The following is a 13,291-nucleotide window of genomic DNA, read 5'->3' as shown; positions in this document are numbered from 1 at the left end:
TTTCAAGTATAATCACTTCTGGAATTGAGCTTCACACTTACTGCGAGTGAACGCATGAGTCGCACGTATAAGGGAGGTAATCCCGCAACTGCGATGGCTAGTAGCTACTCGGCCAAAATTTCCCCTATTACTGACGACTTCGTCCTTACCCAGTTATTTGTGCACGTGTGTCGCTTTGTTAGCGTTTAATTCGGCAACAGGTCGAAACGTAAACACAGCGAAAAAGGGCCGATGCTTATGTTTAGAATGTGGCAATTGTGATTATTTCCGCGTATATCGTACGCACGAGCAGCTCATTATACGCTATGTTTAGGTTTTCTCTCTGGTGCGTAAAGAATATACAACCGGTGTACTTTCCGCTCGTAGATGTCGAAAATAGATATAAGAATAGATGACTAATTTGATCAATCATCGTGGCTAACAATTTGAGGCTAAAATCGCGATTGAATTTTTGTCACTTAAAAAGGATAATAAATAAACTTTGCTAGATAAACGAAAAATTGCATTTCCATGTAAAAATGACTACTTCTGCGTGTTTGGCACTGCCAAAATTGTTCAAAACTTTGAAACACTTGAAAAATATCCACTCAAAAGTAACTGAATTTGCGCATTAATTGGTTGACATTCACTAAAAATGATACCATTCAGAAGTTATATTTATATCACACCGCGCAGGTAAATCCTAAAACTAACTTTCCGCTGGCTATGCTGAAAAATAAAGTACGCAACTGGAGTAACTGTATATTTTTAACTCTGCAAAATTTTCCATCGCTGTTGCGTCAATTTTTGAATGTACCCTAAAGTAATCTTCTATAACAAATATAGCTCTAGAGAAAATACCGATCAAAGTTTCCATAAGAATCTCACTATAAACAATCATCAACGCCCATTAAGCGCGTCCATCGAAGAAAAGAGTTTCAAACTCGATTTTAGCCCCGCGAAATTCGCCGATGATTCGTTGAATTGCTCACGATATAAGAAGTATTAGCTCCAGTGCATATCATGCCTTCTTCTACACACGTGTTTACACGCGCTAAAACAACATTGACGTACAATCTTATCATCGGCGTATACGTATTATACAGAGAGGCGCACGACGTCAAAGGCAAGATATAGAACATATGATGTGTGAGCTCAGATCAGACCGAGATCGGAGAAGTCGTCACTAAACACGTGCTATACCGTACCAGATCATCGTCGTCATCGCGTCTCATTGTCATTGCCGCGCGTAATTTCATACATTGTCATCGCTTAAATTCACGATCGTTCTCTTGACTTGTTTTTTTTTACCAGTATAAACCATTCACGCGACATAATTGTCACGATCGCGAGCTTCTTCTTATTATTCTTTTTTTTTTCTACGTAAAATAGATCGCCTGCAAATGCATACGCCTCGATGCCTCGCTCGCGCGGCGACGAACCAAAGTAGGTCGAAATTGTACTGCACACTGCACCGACCTATACACGTATACACACACACACGTGCGGCCAAGTCAGGCAGTGTCGCTATGTATAAGACAAGGTTAATAAGCCAACGACGATGCTCTACTACTGTTGCTACTGCTGCTGTTTCTGCCGAGCTGATGCACTTATGTATAATGCGAACGCGCGAGTCTATAAAATACATGCGATATAATACACTCATATTATATATTAGGAATTTTACGAAGCTTTTTGCAAGCTCGAGACTTTGAAATTTTTTTATATAGCACACGCCGTGCACGCCCTTATTTCTGCTTTCTTTTCTTTTTCACATCTACTCTCTTTTTTTTTTTAATATGTTCCGTACGAGATTTTTCCGACCTTTTGATGACGATAACTCCTTTAGTTGAAAAATTTTGCGCGAAAGCTCAAGCTTGTGCGTTACGTGTGTAAAGCGGGACGGTGGTATTAACACAATCTTCCGTGCAATAAACTTTCTTATGAAGTATTACGTTATAAATATAGCACACGCGGATGGCTCTTTTTTTTATCTTTTCCTCTTTTTTTCGACCGTCTGCATTCATGCCGTCGCAAAAACACACGGACGACGGGATAGCAGATAGTAGTGGTAGCAAGACACGGTAGCGACCGAGTAAAATCGATTTTGCCCTCGTATATCCGTGCAATATAAGTCTGCGTTTGTGGGTATGTGTGTGTAATGTGTATGTCACGTATCAGGTGCAGAGACTCTTGACTGCCTATTGCTGCTGCTGCTGCTGCTGCTGTGGAAGTTAAGCGGCGTGACATCGCAAAGAGCCACATTGTTTGCCACTGCTCGGAATATACAGTACCGTATATACACGGCACGTCAGAGTTTCTCTTTACGGAGAGAGAGAGAGAGAGAGAGAGAGATAGAAAGAGGGAGACGATCTCGTTGCTGCCGGCAAAGGCGTCAAAAACGTGTCTGAAACTCATCATATACGTTTGGTACATACACAGTAGGGTGGTTCGCTTTTGCAAAAATGTTCAAAATCGCATATACGTCATGGCGATTCTGAAAGTTCAAGTCCTTACGAAAAGGAAGCCGGGTTCAGAACCTAAAAAAAGTGTCGGGAACCGGTGTCGATCGATTTTTGAAGTTTAAAAACGTGGTCCAAAATAGGAGCAAAATCGGTCAACCATTCAATTTATTTCAAACTGTGTTTCGAGAGTAAAAATAATATCGACAATACATTTTCATACGTATTTTTGTCTGTAGAATCGAATGCCGTAGTCAGTTTTGCTCTACGACTTCATTTTCATCGATAAAAATGTACTTTTTTGATTTTTTTTTTCGCTTAAAAATCCAAAAATCGACTTTGCAACGTTTAAAAATGAACAGAAAAAATCTTCGAAAATTTTTGACACTACCAAAATTTAGGATTTTTTGTGACGAATCCAACCGTATAAATTAGTATATGCTTTAAAATTATTTTCATTCATAAAAATGCAAATTTTCGATATTTTTTGGCTGAATTTGACGAAAAATCTCGAAAACGCGCCCTTTTTGAGAGAAAGTGCTCTTAAAAAATCCCGCTGCAACATTTTTTTTGTATTTTTTGCTGTAAAATTGAATGACGTTGTGATTTTGGTCCTAAAACATCGTTTTAGAAAAAAACGTTTTTTTTTCGAAAACATCTCGTTTTCGAGATTTTTCGTCAAATTCAGCCAAAAAATATCGAAAATTTGCATTTTTATGAATGAAAATAATTTTAAAGCATATACTAATTTATACGGTTGGATTCGTCACAAAAAATCCTAAATTTTGGTAGTGTCAAAAATTTTCGAAGATTTTTTCTGTTCATTTTTAAACGTTGCAAAGTCGATTTTTGGATTTTTAAGCGAAAAAAAAATCAAAAAAGTACATTTTTATCGATGAAAATGAAGTCGTAGAGCAAAACTGACTACGGCATTCGATTCTACAGACAAAAATACGTAAGAAAATGTATTGTCGATATTATTTTTACTCTCGAAACACAGTTTGAAATAAATTGAATGGTTGACCGATTTTTCTCCTATTTTAGACCACGTTTTTAAACTTCAAAAATCGATCGACACCGGTTCCCGGCACTTTTTTTAGGTTCTGAACCCGTCTTTCTTTTCGTAAAGACTTGAACTTTCAGAATCGCCATGACGTATACGCGATTTTTAACATTTTTGCAAAAGCGAACCACCCTAATACACAGGCGCTCATTTATAAAGCGCGCGCATACACAAAAGCCCCTAGATAGCTTTCACCAGTCGTACGCAGGAGTATACATGCATTATAGTCGCTCGCATAGTCGATCGTCGTTTCTCGATCACGGTATTTCTCTCTTTCTGCTCGAGTCATTAAAGGATTTTATAATATAATATCTACGGAGCTTTTGCTCAAAATAGACAAAGGTAGAGAGAGAGAGATGAGAAATCAATCGATCAAGAGCACAAAGGCCGTTGTATGATTTTAAATAAAAGCAGCGAAACGAGCGACCGAGATATATATTTTTCAAACTCACACATCCACGCACATTTTCATTCTTGTATCATGTTCGTGTTGATTGAATTTTTTTATTTTTATATGTGTATCAAATTGTTATTTCCACTTCACGCTCATAAACAACAATGAAAAAATCTTAGATGCAAGCCTAGCAAAAGTGGAAAGATGGATCAGAAAAAGATATTTTGCTGCAACAGCAAAATGATTGGTCTATAATTCAATGCTAAATTTTGCTACATTTTTAGCTGCGGTAGCAAAATATCTTTTTCTGGTCCATCTTTCCACTTTTGTTGGAATTGACTTTAAGATTTTTTTCAGTGTAACTGCCAACCACCAGATGGCGCAGCGACGGAAAAAGACGTACCCGCAAGAGGTAAACAATTCTTCAGGGTACTAGTACATTTATTTAATAAGCAACTCTTTACTAAGCTACCAAAGTCCTGGCTGTTTCCTAGTTGTTTTAGAACTAATATAAATTAATAGATAATGTCGAGTTTTTCCATCTGCATACAAACTTCCCGATTGCAAAATGATTCGAGAAACAACTTGCTCCATTGACAACCATCTGACTTCTTTCAACGTAAGGATACTTTGATGGAATTTATCAAGTTCTTGTTGGAGAACATTTAAATTATGTTTACGGTTGGAGCTACTTAACATTTAATAAATGACATTAATTAACATGATGAACTCTGCAGGTGGCAGTTCTTTAGCAGGCCATTTCAGGCACAAGTGAGTCTTATGAGCATATTTAGTAATACAGTTATCAAACGAAGCTGCATATATATTTGTCATTGAAATATTTTGGTTCATAAAAGCATCTTTAAATCTCGTAAACAATTGCATCGTGGTCACCTAGAGCCTTCATTAATGTTTGTCAAACACTGGAACTTAAAATCGTAAAATTCCGTACAATGCGTCTCGCTGCGAAATCAGCATATGGTAACATAATTACCAAAGTCTTTATACTACGCAGATCAAAACGGTCCGATTTCCGAAACGTCACGTTTCGCTTCGTGTCACGTCGCGCGATATGTTTTTATTGCCTGCCGGCGCTTGCCTGAACTCGTTTAGTTGTTTCGAGATTGTGCGGCGCAGTTACGCAGAGAGCGGCGAGCAGTTGGCTGGTCGAGTCATACAGTTCAGTAGACGTTACGACGCCGCAGCGTGCGCAACAAAGAAAACAAATCGCATCGTCAGCAGCTCGTGATTCTTTCGTAAAAAGTGAAAAGTATTTTAAGTGCGGAACAACATGTCCTCCTCGTCCAACAGTGAATCCAATGATGACGAAGATATGGACCAACTTGGCAAACTCGAAAAATTAAAGAGCTTACGCGATCAATTCAATTGTGAGATCCAAGATGAGCGACGCGAATTCATTCGTCAACTTCGTCCCTTGATCAGAAATTGGACGGACGAACTTCCCGATCTGCGCGACATTTTTCGTCCCGCGGACATTGATTGGCTTCTCGAAGAGTCCGTGAGGTCGAACGCGAGATTCTTGGACTCGGAGACAACTCCGTTCGTCAAGTTTGTGATCGACGCCGGCTACAAGGACGAGCCCAAGTTCGACGAAAACGGCAAGCCACTGCTGCTACGCGAGACACCACTGCATCACGCTTTCAACGAACACATCATCGGTCAACTGTTCAAAATATACGACAGGTTCGACGCGAACTACATCAACGAACACGGCATCTCGCATTTTCACCTGGCCTGTCGTCTGGGCTGCACCGACTTGGCCAAGAAATTCCTCGAGTTTGGACAGGATCCCAACGGCTTCGTGCCGGAATCGAACGCGGGTTTCACTCGTACGCCGTTACACTTTGCACTGCAGCAGGGCTTTGAACACTGCATGGAGATGGTCGAGTTGCTGCTGAGAAGCGGCGCCGATCCGAACATGGTCGACAAGTGGGGATCGACCCCTTTGCACGTGATTTGCCGGGGAGAAGACGACGACAACGACTTGGCGGAGTTCTTTTTCAAGGTCAACGGCGAATTGAAGCAGAAGGTGTTGGTCGACGTTCGCGACCACGAGGGTCTGACGCCGCTGCAATCGGCCGTGTCCAATCTCTTGCCGAACGTGGTCGATGTACTTTTGAATCGTGGCGCCGATCTGACCAGCTTCGTTCTCCCAACCGCGAGTGTCTTCGTCGTGAAATTTGTACTCGCTCTTAAACGACTCAAATATAATTTTGTTCGAATATTATTCAAATTGCGACTAGCGTCCGGCGCTATGATGGTCGTCGAGCGTCTAGAGAAAAGAGGCTACGAAATGGGCCGAGACGACGCCCTGACGATCATGCACTTTTTCGCCGCGTTCGATTTGTTCAAGGAGCCGGAGTCCTTTGACGAAGGTTGGTTCAACGACGAGGAGTTCACGAAAAAAGCGAAAATACAACTGATAATCCTCGTCGACGAATCATCGGAACGTCCGGAACTGACGCTCTACGACCTGATCCGGCTGCGGCCCGAGGAGGCGGCCAAACGACTCGCTTACGCGGACTACTTCGCGCTGTGGCGCTCGTCCGTATTGTGGAGTATGCGCCGAGACTCTCAGGAGGCGTGTATCACGCATCTGTGCGAGATACTGACGAGGGGATTTTTCCGGCGCTGGGCTCTGGATCCATTCATGGAGCTGACGCGAAATCAGCTGCCGATTCTCTGCTGCGACATAATCGTGAAGAAGCTAGTGAACGAGGATTTGTTTCGCCTTTGCCTCGCGGTCGAGGGCAAAACTAAGGATGGATCGAGCGAGGCGAAATAAATGAATCAGATAGAACATACATTTTTAATCTTTTTCTATGTTGGATGTTGTTAAATTACAGCGATTTTTGACTTTATCATACTTTAATAAAAATTGAACTGATGAATAAATAAATACAAGTCTATTGTTTTTCTTTCAAAATATACTCTACTATCTTGACAAAAAATTTTATTCGTAAGTCGAACAATAGTCATCGCACAAGCATCTCGTCTTGTAAATAATTACATTCAAAATACCATTTATGTTTGATAATATATATTGAAGCTCATTACAAAGAGTTAGCGGGGTACTACGCTACAAAAAAAAATCGCTGCGAAAACCAACAAAAACATCAAGCAATTTGGTCCTTAATGGGTTAATCACGCTATGATATATTTTTCAGGATTACCGTTGGTTTGTCTGAATAAAATATCATATTAAACATTAGGCTGATCAATAATGTAATTTCTTCAATTATAATAAATGATATTATCCTTATTGTTTACTTTAGTAAATTGGAACTTTCTTGATACGATTTGTAAATATTATTTTAGTTAGTCAATTGTGTTGTAACATCATTACAGAAAGACCAGTCCTTAATGAACTTCCAAACAAATAAGATGGAATCGAGCGGAATGTTTAACTGTGTAGTCAGGTAATTTTTATTTTATTTGAGTATGTGACAATTTTACAGCATAATACTCAATCGTTTTGTAAATATTTTAGAGTAAAAAGTGAACCTATTGATGTGTCATATGCTGAGAATGAGTATAATAGTATTGACGAGACCCTCGATGATAAAAATTTTGAATTTTCCAGATGTCCACAAGAAAACCCAGTGAGTTCTCATAATTACGTACTATTTATATTTTAATAATCTACAATTAATAAAAAAAATTCTCGTAATATCTATTTGATTCAGATTCACGTGCTTCGGAAATCTGACGAAAGTCACAAAGGTGAACTTGACGAGTTGGCGATCGAGTTGGAATGTAAAGAACAGAAGCCCAAATTTGATTTACTAGCGGTTACGAAGATTGAAAATTCGTTTCAAAATCACTCGCAGCATATGGAAGATGGAAATGGTCATCGAGTTCGAGGTGAAATTAAAATAGAAAATTCGGGAGCTATAAAAAAGGAATCATTCGTGGACGACGCAAGCCAATTGAATGTTGAATTAGACCGTGGACTCGGTGAGCCAAATGAAACAAGCCGTGTTACAAACAAGTTGAGCGATAAACGTAGCCTCAAAACGCGCATCGGAACGGCGCACAATGGTTTCACCGACACTCGTGATCTTTGTAAAAAGACTTGGGGAACTAAGAGTAATCGAAAAAAACATATTGATGCGGTACAAAATACGATCCCTCACGCATGTAGTATTTGCGGAAACAAATTCGCACGAAAGAGTAATCTGAAAAATCATATTGACGCAGTGCATAATGGAGTCAGATATGCATGTGATATTTGCGGAAACAAATTCGCACGAAAGAGTACTCTGAAAAATCATATTGACGCAGTGCATAATGGAGTCAGATATGCATGTGATATTTGCGGAAAGAAATACTCTCAGAAGGATCATCTAAAAGAACACATCGATTTTGCGCATCATAAAATCGTACATGAATGTGATCGTTGTGGAAAGAAATTTTCAGTCAAGAATAATCTAAAAAGACACGTCGATACCGCGCACAATGGCCTTAGATACGCATGTGATATTTGCGGAAAGAAGTACTCACAGAAGAGTGGTCTCAAGAATCACATAGATGTAGCGCACAATGGTATCGCCCCTATTTGTAAGACATGTGGTAAGACATTTGCACGACTGGCTGTTCTCAAACGCCACATCGATTCGGTACATGATAAAATCATTCATGAATGTGATATTTGCGGAAAGAAATACTCACAGAAGGGTGATCTCAAGAGACACATGGATGTGGCGCACAATGGTGTCAGATATGAATGTAATAGTTGCACAAAGAAATACTTGCATAAGAGTGTTCTCAAGAATCACATGGATGTGGCGCACAATGGTATCAGACATGAATGTAGTAGCTGCACAAAGAAATACTCGCATAAGAATGATCTCAAGAAACACATCGATGTGGCGCACAATGGTGTTAGAAATGCATGTGATATTTGCGAAAAGAGTTTCTCAGATAAGAGTTATCTCAAGAAACACATCGATGTGGCGCACAATGGTGTCGCTCATACTTGTGATCTTTGTGGCAAGAAATTTTCAGAGAAATGTAGTCTTAAAAACCACATCGAGTCGCTACATATTGGTATGACACATGCATGTGATACATGCCAAAAGGTATTCTCATACAAAGGTAATCTCAAGAAGCACATTGATTCTGTGCACAAGCGAGTCAGACATGCATGTGATCTTTGTGGGAAGACATTTTCACTGAGGGGGACTCTCAAGAAACACATCGTTGTGGCGCACAATGGTAATAAATATACATGCGATGTATGTGGATCAAAATCCACAACGAAGAGTAATCTCCGAAGACACATTGACACAGTACATAATAAGATCACTCATGCATGCGATACATGCGGAAAATCATTTTCACTCAAGAGTAATCTCAAGAGGCACATCGATATGGCGCATCGCATGTGACGCATTATGAGTCATAATCGTGACTCGTTAAAATTAAAAATTAGATTTAATTGTTTTATTTCGGACCATTTGATTAAATTTTTAATCAATTAAATGCAACACTGATTATGACTCGATAACTAAAAAATTTACGTTCAATTTTATAAAAAAAAAAAAACAAAATTTCCATTTGAAGGACTAATTTAAACATTTTTATGTATTATGTATTATAAATTTTTTCTCATTGTATAGTACGTTATCTCATTACGTTATCAACTGCGAAGTATTAAAAAAAAAATTAACACATTTTTTATAGGAAAAAAACTACATTTTATTTATTGTATAAAATTTATCATAACCTATCTATTTTGACACTTTTCAAAGCTCCGTGTACTCGAGGCACCTTAACCCATTAACGACCAAAATGCTCGATTTTTTCGTTGGTTTTCGCAGCGATTTTTTTTGTAGTTTTAGGCCTCCAAAAAGTTTCGTATGGACCTATTTCGATGTAAAATTTAATGCCCTTTCAGAAACTGAGCTCAAAATTTCGATTCTTTGCGTAATAAAAAAGTTATGGCTACTTATACGAAAAAAAAAGGAAAAATTTTTTGCAAAAAATCAAGTTTTCGCTTTTTTTTCGCCAAGTTACCGTCAAGAAATCACGATATGAATATGATCAGGGGTAATCACGACTATCAAAGTATCTCAAAGAATTTTTATGGAATTTTTTAACTCCTTTTCAAACTTTGGTTTTTTGCACTTTTTATCTAAATTCAGTAGTTTTTGAGTAAAAATGAGTTATGTTTTATATGAACATAAGTTATTTTTTGTTTGAAGTAGTGGTTCGAAAATTCCATAAAAATTCTCTGAGATACTTTGATAGTCGTGATCACCCCTGATCATATTTATATCGTGATTCCCTAACGGTAACATGGTGAAAAAAAATGAAAAACTTGATTTTTTGCAAAAAACTTTACGTTTTTTTTCGTATAAGTAGCCATAACTTTTTTATTACGCAAAGAATCGAAAATTTGATCTCAGTTTCTGAAAGGGCATTACATTTTACATCGAAATAGGTCCATACGAAACGTTTTGGATACATAAAACTACAAAAAAAATCGCTGCGAAAACCAACAAAAAAATCAAGCAGTTTGGTCCTTAATGGGTTAATCACGATATGATATCTTTTTCAGGATTACCGATGGTTTGTCTGAATAAAATATCATATTAAACATTAGGCTGATCAATAATGTAATTTCTTCAATTATAATAAATGATATTATCCTTATTGTTTACTTTAGTAAATTGGAACTTTCTTGATACGATTTGTAAATATTATTTTAGTTAGTCAATTGTGTTGTAACATCATTACAGAAAGACCAGTCCTTAATGAACTTCCAAACAAATAAGATGGAATCGAGCGAAATGTTTAACTGTGTAGTCAGGTAATTTTTATTTTATTTGAATCAAAGTATGTGACAATTTTACAGCATAATACTCAATCGTTTTGTAAATATTTCAGAGTAAAAAGTGAACCTATTGATGCGTCATATGCTGAGAATGAGTATAATAGTATTGACGAGACCCTCGATGATAAAAACTTTGAATTTTCCAGATGTCCACAAGAATACCCAGTGAGTTCTCATAATTACGTACTATTTATATTTTAATAATCTACAATTAATAAAAAAATTTCACGTAATATTTATTTGACTCAGATTCACGCGCTTCGGAAATCTGACGAAAGTCACGAAGGTGAACTTGACGAGTTGGCGATCGAGTTGGAATGTAAAGAACAGAAGCCCAAATTTGATTTACTAGCGGTTACGAAGATTGAAAATTCGTTTCAAAATCACTCGCAGCATATGGAAGATGGAAATGGTCATCGAGTTCGAGGTGAAATCAAAATAGAAAATTTGGGAGCAATGAAAAAGGAATCATTCGTGGAAGACGCAAGCCAATTGAATGTTGAATTAGACCGTGGACTCGGTGAGCCAAATGAAACAAGCCGTGTTACAAACAAGTTGAGCTATAAACGTAGCCTAAAAATGCGCATCGGAACGGCGCACAATGGTGTCATCCACACTCGTGATCTTTGTAAAAAGACTTGCGGAACTGAGAGTCATCTCCAAAAACACATTGTTGCGGTACAGAATAAGATCCCTCACGCATGTAGTATTTGCGGAAACAAATTCGCACGAAAGAGTACTCTGAAAAATCATATTGACGTAGTGCATAATGGAGTCAGATATGCATGTGATATTTGCGGAAAGAAATATTCTCAAAAGATTCATCTAAGAGAACACATCGATTCTGCGCATCATAAAATCGTACATGAATGTGATCGTTGTGGAAAGAAATTTTCAATCAAGAATAATCTAAAAAGACACGTCGATACCGCGCACAATGGCCTTAGATACGCATGTGATATTTGCGAAAAGAAATACTCACAGAAGGGTGATCTCAAGAGACACATGGATGTGGCGCACAATGGTGTTAGATATGAATGTAATAGTTGCACAAAGAAATACTTGCATAAGAGTGTTCTCAAGAGACACATGGATGTGGCGCACAATGGTGTTAGACATGTATGTGATATTTGCGAAAAGACCTACACAACTAAGAGTATTCTCCAAAATCACATTGATGTGGCGCACAATGGTGTTAGACATGCATGTGATATTTGCGAAAAGAGTTTCTCAGATAAGAGTTATCTCAAGAAACACATCGATGTGGCGCACAATGGTGTCGCTCATACTTGTGATCTTTGTGGGAAGAAATTTTCAGAGAAATGTAGTCTTAAAAACCACATCGAGTCGCTACATAATGGTATGACACATGCATGTAATACATGCCAAAAGACATTCTCAGACAAAAGTAATCTCAAGAATCACATCGATTCTGTGCACAAGCGAGTCAGACATGCATGTGATACATGCCAAAAGATATTCTCAGACAAAAGTAATCTCAAGAAGCACATCGATGCTGTGCACAGGCGAGTCAGACATGCATGTGATCTTTGTGGGAAGACATTTTCACTCAAGAGTAATCTCAAGAGGCACATCGAAATGGTGCATCGCATGTGACGCATTATGACTCAATAACTAAAAAATTTACGCTCAATTTTATTAAAAAAAAAAAAAAAAAAACAAAATTTCCATTTGAAGGACTAATTTAAACGATTTTATGTATTATATATTATAAATTTTTTCTCATTGTATGGTACGTTATCTCATTACGTAATCAACTGCGAAGTATTAAAAAAAAAGAATTAACACATTTTTTATTGGAAAAAACTACATTGTATTTATTGTATAAAATTTATTATTACCTATCAAATTTGACACTTTTCAAAGCTCCGTGTACTCGAGGCACCGTAATCACGCGATGATATATTTTTCAGGATTACCCTTGGTTTTGCGCAGGATACACATATGGAGTATCTTATGCGACAAATCAGTTTCGCCAATAAAATGGCTGCGAAGGTGCGATCATCGACACATAGCTCATAAGGAACTAATACGATATGTATCCAAGGCGTCGCAAGCTCTCCGTAGCTGACCTGTACAATAGTACAGATGGGGTAATCTTTATTCAGCGTGGCTGTCCTAATCAGCGTGAGATTATCACGAAGCTTTTTTCTCGTTCTAAAATAGTTACAAGTAGCAAAAAAGATGCTGGTTCGTGGTATATTTGCTTGGCGGCCACAGACCAAAGCTTGTAATATCAATAAGTTGCAGTATTGACTTTTTTATCTGGTGTTATAAAATGTTGCATCAAACGAGCGGTCGCTTTGTACTTATTCGTATATATTACTCGTTGAAATTTCAGTGAAGTATTCTTGCCTTTCCAATTTTTCTAAAATCTTTTCATATTCATGTCACAAATGAAATAAAATAGAGATCATGTTTATAATTTTTTTTGCTATACCTCATGCAATTGCGTGGATATAAGAAATTTTCCTCGAATTTTATAATTTCTATAAACGCGTGGGTAAATTAAG

At 37.8% G+C, this 13,291-nt stretch overlaps 2 protein-coding genes across 3 annotated transcripts; both read left to right on the top strand.

Moving 5' to 3' along the window:
- Positions 1-7,113: 7,113 nt before the first annotated feature.
- On the top strand, positions 7,114-9,748 carry LOC106656382 (zinc finger protein 883-like). The gene is made up of 3 exons (XM_023459952.1): positions 7,114-7,338; positions 7,410-7,521; positions 7,606-9,748. Exons 1-3 carry the CDS (start codon positions 7,283-7,285, stop codon positions 9,307-9,309), a joined length of 1,872 nt encoding a protein of 623 aa, XP_023315720.1. The 5' UTR covers positions 7,114-7,282; the 3' UTR covers positions 9,310-9,748.
- Positions 9,749-10,504: 756 nt separating this feature from the next.
- On the top strand, positions 10,505-12,430 carry LOC111693885 (zinc finger protein OZF-like). Of its 2 annotated transcripts, XM_023459956.1 has the most exons (4): positions 10,505-10,733; positions 10,811-10,922; positions 11,007-12,126; positions 12,211-12,430. In XM_023459956.1, the coding sequence occupies exons 1-4, from the start codon at positions 10,678-10,680 to the stop codon at positions 12,372-12,374; spliced, it is 1,452 nt and encodes a 483-aa protein (XP_023315724.1). In that variant the 5' UTR covers positions 10,505-10,677; the 3' UTR covers positions 12,375-12,430. The 2 variants fall into 2 exon arrangements, with proteins under 2 accessions (XP_023315724.1, XP_023315723.1); XM_023459955.1 differs by having other exon boundaries at positions 11,007-12,430.
- Positions 12,431-13,291: the final 861 nt, after the last annotated feature.

This window comes from Trichogramma pretiosum, unplaced genomic scaffold (genome assembly GCF_000599845.2).
Source record: "Trichogramma pretiosum strain Unisexual culture from Peru unplaced genomic scaffold, Tpre_2.0 scaffold10, whole genome shotgun sequence".
Lineage (NCBI taxonomy): Eukaryota > Metazoa > Arthropoda > Insecta > Hymenoptera > Trichogrammatidae > Trichogramma > Trichogramma pretiosum.
The sequence above is the reverse complement of the archived record's forward strand: the minus strand, read 5'-3'. Positions and strand labels throughout refer to the sequence as shown.

Excerpts from the sequence above, each read along its gene's own strand:
- LOC111693885 (XM_023459955.1), top strand. The coding sequence starts at position 10,678 with ATGAACTTCCAAACAAATAAGATGGAATCGAGCGAAATGTTTAACTGT. Across the intron at positions 10,734-10,810 it reads ATGTTTAACTGTGTAGTCAG|AGTAAAAAGTGAACCTATTG; the intron begins GTAATTTTTATT and ends TAAATATTTCAG. Across the intron at positions 10,923-11,006 it reads GATGTCCACAAGAATACCCA|ATTCACGCGCTTCGGAAATC; the intron begins GTGAGTTCTCAT and ends TATTTGACTCAG.
- LOC106656382 (XM_023459952.1), top strand. The coding sequence starts at position 7,283 with ATGAACTTCCAAACAAATAAGATGGAATCGAGCGGAATGTTTAACTGT. Across the intron at positions 7,339-7,409 it reads ATGTTTAACTGTGTAGTCAG|AGTAAAAAGTGAACCTATTG; the intron begins GTAATTTTTATT and ends TAAATATTTTAG. Across the intron at positions 7,522-7,605 it reads GATGTCCACAAGAAAACCCA|ATTCACGTGCTTCGGAAATC; the intron begins GTGAGTTCTCAT and ends TATTTGATTCAG.